Here is a 10397-nt window from a genome sequence, read left to right as displayed (position 1 = left end):
TTTCTTGCTGACTATAGTCATCATTTGACTCTGTGACTGATCCAGGAAGAGTATTATTGCTGAACTGAAACTGGGACATGTTGTAGAGAACCTCAGAAAGTACAGAACTTGGTTCTGTGAAACAAAAGCTCATTTGGGAGATAGGAGACAGGGCCTGAGAGCCCCAGAGCTGCTGGAGCACTGGTGGGATGTAGGGATTTCTGCTCCCAGCAAGAAGTGGGCATTTGGCAGAAAGGGAGAAATCCCACTGCCATGATATCAGTGGTTTGGTTTGGGGTTTTTGGTTTGTTTTGGGTTTTTTGAGTTGGTTTGGTTTTATTCTTTGTTTGGTTTTTTGGTTGGTTTTTTTGGTTGGTTGGTTTCGTGTGTGTGTGTGTGTGTGTGTGTGTGTGTGTTTCGTGGTGTTTTTTCATTTGTTTTGTGGGATGTGTTTGTTTGTTTGGGGTGTGTTTGTTGTTGTTCTGAAGGGGAAGGTGATGACCAGGGATGTGCAGAGCAGTTGTGTCAGGGGCCATCAGCCCTTCAGCCCCACGGGACACCACCAAACCTCAGACATTTTCTTCCAGCAGCCCTGCTAAAGAGGGTCTTAATATTTCTCCTTTTTTTAAAATTACTTTTTTATTTAATGCACATCTCAACTCTCAACGAGAATAAAACCACTGTGGTGTACGGCACGCAGAGCTGAGGCACAGCCCCGTGCCGCCTCCCGCCCCGCTCTCCAGACCCACAGCGTGCAAAAAACACGCGTGGAGCCGGGTTGAGACGACACGGGGCTCCGGGAGTAGCCGGGGTGAGACGATACGAGGGCCCGGGAGTCGGGCTGGGACAACACGGGGCCCCGGGAGTAGCCGGGCTGGGACGATACGAGGGCCCGGGAGCCGGGACCAGGCCCCGACCCGCGCGCCGCCCCCAGGCTCCCCGTGAGGCGGCACCAGAGCCCGCGGCTCCTGCGCTGCCTCAGGCGGCAGCTCCGGCAGCTCCGGCAGCTCCCTCAGCTCCGGCTCCTCCTCCCGCCTCCTCCCCCCGCCCCGGCGGCTTCCCAGGCTCCTCTCCGGGTAAACAGCGATGGCCGCCGAGGAAGGAGGTGGCGAGCCCCGTAACAACATGGGGAACCACCTCCAGCTGGTGCCCGGTAATGGCCGCGGCCGGCTGGGGGGGGAGGCGCTGGGCGGGAGGAGCCGGGGCCGTGAGGGGGATCGGAGGGAAAAGGGGCGGCCGGGAGGGAGTGCGGGGTTGCGGGTGAAGGGCTGCGGGGCAGGAGGCGATGTGGGGAGCGGGGCCTGACCTCCGGAGGGCCGGGAGGAGGAGCAGCCCAGATAGACTTTGCCCAGGGAGGTTGCGGGGCTGTGACAAGCGGAGCCCCGGGGGGGGTGGGCGGTGCTGTGCGGGCTGTGGCGGGGGGAGATGCAGCTTTCTGCGGGCCGGGGTGGGCACCTGGGCCGCTTGCAGCCCGCGTATGAGTCCCTCGTTCGGTGGTGGCAGCTGGTGAGGCGAAATGCGAGGTCAGGGTCCCTACCACGGCGGGCAAAACGCAGACGCTTTTATCTGTGAATCGGGTTTGCTCTGAAACCAAAGAAAGCCTGAAGGAGTTTCCTGAGGGAAACATCAGGTGCACGAGCACCTCTCTGCTCGGTGTCCGTCTCCTCTGCTCCCCTCAGTGAGCCGGCATGGAAGGTGCTGTCTGTGCACAGGACTTGGGGGCAGGGCTGGTTCCACACACGGCCCAGGCTCCTGCTCTGTTCCTCCTGAGTTTGTGGAACTTGTCCATCACGTACACCAGCAGGAGTTCCTCCTGTGGATACCCATTGCATAACAACATGCACTTTCTCTGATTTACCATGTACTGCCTCTCCAAGCTGACAGGAGGTCACACAGTTTTGGAAGCAGCTCTTGCTAGACTGCAAAAAAACTATTATTTCATAAGGAGTGTGTAGAGGAGAACGTATCAGGACGTTCTGCCTGAAACCTGTGTGACCAGGATATTCTTCAAGCATTTTGTATATGTAAAATATACAGGTTTTTTTCCTGAATATTTTAGGAAATGCAGCCTTAATATTTCCTACCTTGTTCCTATTAAAAAAAAAATTAAAAAAAAAATTCATATTTCCTCATTGCTGCACAAAGGTGTTCTAAGTAGATTTGGTAGTGTTAGTGGGCCAGTATGAGCATCCAGGAATGCCTAAGCTGCCACAAAGGAAATGTGAGCTTTGCAGTGTGCCACTGGTGTTTCCCTTGTTTCGCTGTACTGGAGGTGTCATTTAAGAAAAATACGCCTAGTTCTGGGTGTAATTCATGCAGTTTCCTTTGCTTTCAGTCTCCTGTTCCTGTAGTGTAACCAAGGGGGCAGTGAAGGTGTTTTTTCACCGTTCACATGGTGCTGCTGCTGCAGTAAAATGAGTCATCGAGTCCCTGCCACCAGCAGGCAGCAGCAGCCCTGGCCCTTTCTGCCAAGAACCAGCAAAACTTTGCAGGCCACGGTTCTTTCTCATCAGTTGCTCTTAATTCCCTTTGTGCCCTGGAAAACAAGTGAAGCAGCCTCTCTCTAAAAGGCAATTAAAGCTGCTAATGATTGTGGTAGCTGGATGAGTAATATGCAGTTCCTAACTGAATAAAATGGAAGAGAAATTTCATGGAGAATTGGAATGTTTTTAACTCTAGTTAGGAAGATGGTGTTGTATGGCTTTAAGTTCTGTAATTAGGTAAAACACCAACAGGAATCTGTAACCTCTTTCCTTGTGGTGCAGGATCATTTTTTCTTGCCCTCATTGTCTGCCCTTGCTGGGGTTGTGCCTGTGCTGGGATTTGTCTGTGTGTGTGTGTTTGAGAGACACACAGGAGAGGCTGACAGCAGGGAAGTGGTCTAGAATATCAGCAGGAGTTTTTGCGTAGACCTTCAGGTTACTGCTTGGTGTGTGCCATTACAGTGTTCAGGTTTGTTCTGCTTCAAACACTCTATTTGCCATCCTACAAGATCCTAAGTTACGTGGCATCCTGGATTACTGCTAGGAGGCGTTCAGGATTGAAATAAAGAAGTACTACTGGAGTGGAAATCTGAACTGACAGCATTTGTTTATTATTTTTGTCTGAGAAACGTTGTTCTTTAGCACTCCAAAAAATAAAATAGCAGCTTTTGACCCTTTCTGTAGAGTAGTGATTTAGCTGTAACTGCAAGAGTTGTGAAATGAATACATTTCACAAGTTTACAAATACAAAAGTTGCTTTCCTGTGAAAGGCCATAGCCTGGGAATATTCAGTGCATTCCTGTGGTTCTCTGATTTTTCTCATCATCTTGGTCTGTGCTGATTGATTTTGACACAATATTGTGTGTGTGTTTATTAGCAGAGAGCGAGGAAGAGGATGACAATGAAATGGAAGTTGAAGATCAAGATAGGAAAGAAACTGAAAAGCCAAACGTCATTAATTTTGATACCAGTTTGCCAACATCCCATGTGGTATGTTTATTATCCACTAGATAAGTCTCGAGGAGGTTTTGATGAGTTTTGTGCCTCCTGTTGTAACATCCTTCAGCTAAAGGCCTGCTTTTATTTTACCCTTGGGAATCACCCAGCCCCCTTACGCCGCTTCTTTCCCATTTTCAGTATTTAGGTTCTGATATGGAAGAGTTTCATGGGAGAACAGTGCACGATGATGACAGCTGCCAGGTGATCCCAGTGCTGCCCCACGTGATGGTGATGCTGATCCCTGGACAGACCTTACCCCTGCAGCTCTTTCGCCCTCAAGAGGTTAGCATGGTGCGGAATTTAATTCAGAAAGACAGAACCTTTGCTGTTCTTGCATACAGGTAAAATACACGAGTGGGCTTGGCTGATGGTATGCAGCATGTATTTTTAGTGCAGTTTCTTGGAATAGTAAAGCAAAAGCAGATGGTTGCACCAGTTCTGGGGTGAATAACATGCAGCGTGGTTTGGAGTTGCTGGGCAAAAATTGTCTTCCAATAAGTACTGAGGAGGTTTTCATGTTGTGTTGGGAGCTGTGTGACAGTGCCAGGGCTGTGTGTAGGACAGTACTGATCTGCTTTTTAGGTTGAGCAGCCTTGTGATTCAGTAACTGAACACACTGCACTCTCTTGCTTAAATGATAATGCATGATCTGAAATGTAAAAATAAAGGCTTTTTGAGAACTGTATTGCTGTGAAGGTGTATTTACTTGGTTTCTGTGTAAATTAACCAGCAGAGACGTATTACAGTTGAGAGACTGGAAATGATAGAAAACCAGAAAAGATAAAGGATACTCTGTGCTGAAAGAAGTTTAGAATGTTCCTTCCTCTTCCTTCAGTTTACTCAACCAACAAAAAAATCGGAAATTACTTCTAAAGTGGGAGAATTAGTTGAAGTTATTTTACCAAATTCACTGTTCTGGTCAGACTGATCATGTACAGTCAGTGCAGGGAGACCAGCTTGTGAAATGTGGATGAATGATGCTCTTTGGGGTATGTAACCTTTTAATTCTGTTACTTTTAGCAACGTACGTGAAAGGGAAGCACATTTTGGGACAACAGCAGAAATTTATGCCTACAGAGAGGAGCAGGAATATGGAATTGAAACAGTCAAAGTGAAAGCAATAGGAAGACAGAGGTTCAAGGTGCTTGAAATAAGAACCCAGTCAGATGGGTAAGAAAATCACCTGTTTAATTTTATGTACTGCAAATGTTGTTTTCACCAAAACATTTACATTTTACTGCAGGTGCACCTGCCCTTTCAGTCACACAACTGACTAATTAGTGTAGATACTAATTGAATGCTTGATCAGTAGTTTCTCTGGTTATTAAGGACTTCTGACATTTCCTGTGCCAAGACTTCTGTTCCAGTTGTTACTAACTTCTTACTAAAATTGTCTGAAGAATATCCACATGTAGTTTGATTTGATGTTCATGAGAGAACATCTGTCAGAATGATTTTGTTTATGAAAATTGAGGAAAAAGATCTTGATTTGCCTGCATTGGAAGTTCTAAAGCTTTATTTCAAAGTCTCTCACATCCCTGTGTCAAACCAGATGTGAACTGAGAGGGTACAATATGAAGTGTGTGCCTGCTGCTGCATTGCAGAAAGCCTTCCTGGTACCAACCAGGTTCCATTCCTTTGCCAAAATATAACTTTTTTATCCTGGAAGGAGACCTTTCTAGAGCTGGTCTGCACTGGGTGTGTTCCCCTTCATCACTTGATGTGCAGTTGTAGTTCTGAACTGCTGCAGGCCAGGGGCTGACACTACAGCTAATAACAATGTACTTGTTTATTTTTGGACTCTGAGCAATCTTCAGCTCCTGAGTCTCAGTAGCAGGCAGGAGGATTTGGCTGCATGGTTCAGATACAGGGAGGACAGTAACTGTGCCCAGAGGGGTGGTGTTCATGAGAAGCTGCCCTGGAAAGGGGAGGGCTGGAGTCTGGCACTCCTGCTGGAGAATGCAGGTTGCTTTTCTCATTTGATTTTCTCTTAGTAAAACATAAAAGCAGACTGAGATTTCTGGAGGAATATTTGAAAATGAAAATAGGTTCTTGCTTTCTGCTAACTACAAGCAGACTCATTTTCAGTTTCTCAAATGCTAAATGTTGTTTATTTTAACCATTGCCACAGCTCAGTGCATCCTTCAGCCAGTCTTACCTCTTCCTTTCTGACCACTCACTGATACCTCACTGACAGGAATGTGCTACCTCTCCTGTTACTGCTTGGCAGTTCTTTTCATGTCTTGCCAAACATACTCAAATCTGTACATTTACAGCTGATATTCTGTGTTCTGCTATTGTTCAGTATAGTGGCATTGTTTTAGATAGAGGCCTAAAACCAGCCTGAGCTCAGCACCTTTTTCAGCTCCAGGTCATGAGTTTAAGAATACACTTGTGCTTGCTATTTCTCAGTGTCTCACATTTGGTTACAGGTAATATTCCAAATTTTACAGCTTAGAAGAACCATTGCTTGAACTGAAGGTGGCAGTGCTGGGACAACTACAGCAGCAGCAGCATTGTTACTGAGAATTCAGTATCCAGAAGCAGTTCAGCTGTACTGGACATTTTTTATGACATGCATCTTAATAGTTCAGGATTTCTGATGCATAATCCTATTTAAAATGCAGAGTTCTTCCTGATAGACACTGCCCTTAGACACAGCTATAGCTGGACTCTTTGCAGAATTGGTGACCTGGTTGCTGCTGGGGCAGTAGAAGATGATCAGTCTGTATCCTGTTTCTGCTGATTTGAGCTCTAGCTCAGCACAGAAGCTTTTATGGTTTAAAGATAGCAAACTGCATTTCAGCTAGAATTCCTTTCTGAGGGGTTGATATGTAATAGCTGACTGTTACTTTAAACCAAAAGTAACTTGAGGAGACAGAAATATAAAAATACAACACTCAAATGGTTGAATATTCTGCTGTGTTGCCACTATGAGTCTGTCTTTAATTCACTCTGCCACACACCAAGATATCTGGTGCTCTAGAATACAAAGACACCAAATTTTGTCACATGGAAATGGTAGCTAAGGGTGAGAGGGAAGGAAAAAGCCAGCAAATAAACTTTGGCTGTTACCTTGTAGAATTCTGTATGGCAGTGCAAAAAAATATTTGTTAGACAGCTAATTCTTGTGTTTAAAGGAAAAACAGAGGTGGTTTCTGTCTCAGTTTAGAAGGACCAAAGTTCAGTGCAGTGGCATCAATAATTTTTCCAAGTGGCTGATGTAGCGGGAAGAGCCTTTCTTGCTCCTGAGGCTCCACAAGCTGCTGGCTTCTCCATTGCCTCACACCAGAGTGAGCTTTCTCCTTGTGGGTGTGTGTCCCACCTTTATTGGCCCCCTGGTAATAGGGGGCCTGTCCTAATCAGGCACAGGTGGACTCACACCCACTCTCTGGCAACTTGAGGCACCTGGTTTATCTTATTTCTCTACATTTGCCTCTTTTTTTTTTTTTCTTACCCCAGTTTGCCCTAGCTTACAAACATTTTAACACTGATTACAGGATACAAACACTTTAACACAGGATACACTTACAGCTTACGGGATTTAACCCTAGCTTGTAAAACTGACACAACACTGAACATTACACTTAAACATACAAACACACACTCTGCTCTGGGGTTTCCAAAGAGAGAATCCTTATCTTGGCTTCCCTCTGCTCAGGGGTTTCCAATCCAAAGAGCTTGCTGGTCATACCTTTCAGGGAGAGTGTTAGCCCAGGCACTTTTTCAAGTCAGGGAGAATGTTCCTGTTGCCAGCTCCTCATACTGCTGCCTTTCAGAAGTTGTTCTTCTTTCAAGTTGCCCACATTCTCCACCAAATGTAGCGGGAAGATCCTTTCTTGCTCCTGAGGCTCCACGAGCTGCTGGCCTCTCCATTGCCTCGCACCAGAGTGAGCTTTTTCTCTGTGGGTGTGTGTCCCACCTTTATTGGTCCCCTGGTAATAGGGGGCCTGTCCTAACCAGGCACAGGTGGACTCACACCCACTCTTTGGCACTCGAGGCACCTGGTTTATCTTGTTTCTCTACAGGCTGAGATAACCTGTGTTGTAAAATAGTTTATGCTTGCTTTGCTACTGATGTGCTGTGTGTTCCCTGAGGTAATGTGATGTACAGCTCCTAAAATCTGATGAAATGGATTCCTGTTTCAGTTCTGTGGCACTGTTTGCTGATCAGTCTGGTACACAAGCCTCTGCTTTTAGTAGCGGAAAAATAATTTTTTAAGCCTGTGCCTGTGTATGCATATCTGGGTTTTTTGGGTTTTTTCTCCTCTTTTATCAGAATCCAGCAGGCTAAAGTACAGATCCTTCCTGAGAGAGTGCTGCCTTCAACCATGTCAGCAGTCCAGCTCCAGTCTCTCAGCCGGTGCCACATCTTTCCCTCTCCCAAACCCACCTGGCAGGACCGAGCTCTACATCAGTGGTGGCAGAAATATCAAAAGGTTGGAAGCTACTGGTGGCTTGCTTGATGGGTTTGGGGTTTTTTGTTTTGTTTTGTTGGGTTTGTTCTGTTTGAGGGGGGTGGTGTTTCTTTTTTTGGTTTCTGTAATTGTGGTGGTATGTTGAAAATCAAGACGAAATTCCATCTGTTCATCTTCAGAGGAGAATGCACAGCTGGGGTGCTGGATGCCAGCCTCCTGCCTTTGTGTGAAAGTTTATCAGTTATTGACAATGGGGAAATAAATTATATTATGACTTCTCTTTGGTTTTAATCATAGTATTATCAGATTAATATTACATGAGAGTTAATGTAGTATCACTGTTTTTACATAATCTAAACAGCTTGGAGGGAGTGCTGGTTGGTAAAGCTTGTAGGTGGTGAAGTGTTGATGGAGAAAAAACCAGTAAGTTTACAGCATTTTATTTCTAGACAGGTCAAAGAACCACCTTGACTTTTACTGATACTGCTTTGGCAATAAAAATACTGGCAGTCAGTGTTGACAGTGACAGTGTTCTTGCTTTGTACTTCTGTTAATGGCTTGGTTAAATGTGACTGTTTCTTTGTAACTGAGCTAGAAGAGGTTTTTCAAGAGCAGAGGTGGGTGAGAGGTAACTTCAGTGATGAAACAGAAGACCTGTGAATGTCTTTGTTTAGAGCTATGGTTCTGTTTGCTGGTTTTACTTTAAAAGCTGCATCAGTTAAAGGATTAACTTCTGTCCCTGCAGTTACTTGTTTACAGAAAACATGGATCTGCTTTTCTAATAAATGCAGACTTAATGCCTCTTCAGAGGCCTTCCAGGTTTTTATATACTTAGCTGTGATTTAAAGCAAAACAAAACAAAGACAAACCAAAAACCCCAGTCACCAGTAGAGGAGAAATAATCACTAAGATGTTCCTATTGCCATTAGGGTATTAAGTTCTGCTTTTGCTTCACAGGCACAAATTCTCTCTTGGCTTGTGTGCAGTGTTTTTGCATCACTGCAGCTGTGACAGTCCTTGGAATCAGGGGGGAATTCACACTAAAATTGTAGGGCAGGATTTTCAAGAGTCCAAAGCAGCTGATGCCAGGCCTAAGCTACAAACTTCTGCATTGCTTGAGGGAATAATAAGGTGTGATTTGTGCTGGAGACAGCTGTGCTGTTTAAAAGGTGCTAAAAGCTGCATTTATACAACCAAATGTGCACTTTCACTGCCATGTAGCATTTTCCTTCAGGAGCCTGCAATGAGATGTACTGTCAAAAGGATCAAATTGGACAAGATAAATTCTGTTCCCATACTAAGCACCATGTTATTGTGTAGTACTGGCAGAGTTCCACCAGCATAAGCCTCTCAAGTGTAAACCTGACTTGTCCTCAGGCCTTTCAAAGAGCAAATATTAGCAGTGAACAAGTGCACAGGAAGTTAAAGGGACAAGAGTGAGCACTGAGGTCAGTAGGAGAGGGTGGGGTGAAACAGGGCAACCTGGCACTTCTGAAAAACCTCCAAAACTGTAATAAAGCTGTTTAATAGTTTTGCAGTAGGCTGGCTCAAGCATTCATGTTCAGTGAGCCCTTCTGAAAATTATTTCTTTTAAAAATAGAGACCAGAATGAGAGTGGGTAGCAGTATGCAATTGAACATCAAGGCTGCCCAGCTTTTCTTAACCAATGGTTGTTGTGCTGTGGGAGAGCATCCTCTGAAACTCCTAACTTGCATGGTGCCATTTTTAGTAATGTCATTAACAGATGGGTTTTCCCTTTAGAATTATCATCATATATCACAGAGAAGTGGTTTGGAAGCTTCACATTGAAGTACTGGTTGTGATGGTGATAATTTGTTGTGTCTTTAAATAATCAGGTGTTTCTCCTCTGTTTTATTTGTTTGAACAAGAACTCTCCTTAAAATCTGCTCATGTTAAAGAACACATATTTATGGTTTTCATTTTAGAGGAAGTTCCACTGTGCAAGTTTGACATCTTGGCCTCCCTGGCTCTACTCTCTGTATGATGCTGTAAGTTCACCCTGGGTAGCACCAAGTCATCTACAGTTATTTTGTACATTTCAGTATGGAATTACTGGGTAATGTGAAAGCTATATTTAATTTTGTTGGCTTATATGTGACCCTTTGAAGAAGTGCATTGTTTTTGGGTAGCTGTTAAAAGAGCAGGAAGAGCTTCCCCCTCTGTGTAGTTGTTCTCATGCTGGAGCATGTCTGGGGTAGATAAGAGGTTCAGCGCTCTGCTGTGTGTCAGGAACTCCATCTTCTGTCCCACATGCTCTTGTTTGTACAGCTCTAGAATTTGAAGAGCTGGCTCCTTATCTCAAACAAAACCACAATCACCTTGGGCCATTGGGTCACCTTGGCCCACGTCCCATCCCTGGTTTGCTCTTAGTTTAAAGGACATAGATTCAAAATGAGTCAGTAATTCTTTTAAGATCTAATGTCCACCTAGGGAAAATAGCTTACTCCATATTTTGCTTCCCTTTTTTTTTTTTTCCTAAGAAAACAGCAATACCTATG

General features: G+C 44.8%; 2 protein-coding genes across 3 annotated transcripts in view; one reads left to right on the top strand and one right to left on the bottom strand.

Annotated features, from left to right (window-relative positions):
• The first annotated feature begins 1028 nt into the window (after positions 1 to 1028).
• The window catches only part of CRBN (cereblon), a 16499-nt gene continuing 7130 nt past the window's right edge, over positions 1029 to 10397 (top strand). The window contains exons 1-6 of one of the 2 annotated variants that reach the window (XM_030458263.1): positions 1029 to 1132; positions 3343 to 3452; positions 3600 to 3802; positions 4482 to 4631; positions 7740 to 7899; positions 9825 to 9887. In XM_030458263.1, coding sequence (XP_030314123.1) covers positions 1066 to 1132; positions 3343 to 3452; positions 3600 to 3802; positions 4482 to 4631; positions 7740 to 7899; positions 9825 to 9887 — 753 coding nt within the window. In that variant the 5' untranslated portion in view covers positions 1029 to 1065. Of the gene's footprint in view, positions 1133 to 3339; positions 3453 to 3599; positions 3803 to 4481; positions 4632 to 7739; positions 7900 to 9824; positions 9888 to 10397 lie in introns of both variants that reach the window. The other variant, XM_030458262.1, reaches the window with a different exon arrangement.
• Positions 7478 to 10397, bottom strand: part of TRNT1 (tRNA nucleotidyl transferase 1) — a 22740-nt gene continuing 19820 nt past the window's right edge. The window contains exon 9 of the mRNA XM_030458265.1: positions 7478 to 7490. The gene's annotated coding sequence lies outside the window, so the exon portion shown is untranslated. The remainder of the gene's footprint in view (positions 7491 to 10397) is intronic.

The sequence above is a fragment of the Calypte anna genome, chromosome 12 (genome assembly GCF_003957555.1).
Source record: "Calypte anna isolate BGI_N300 chromosome 12, bCalAnn1_v1.p, whole genome shotgun sequence".
Taxonomy (NCBI): domain Eukaryota; kingdom Metazoa; phylum Chordata; class Aves; order Apodiformes; family Trochilidae; genus Calypte; species Calypte anna.
This window is presented reverse-complemented; position numbering and strand designations above follow the sequence as displayed.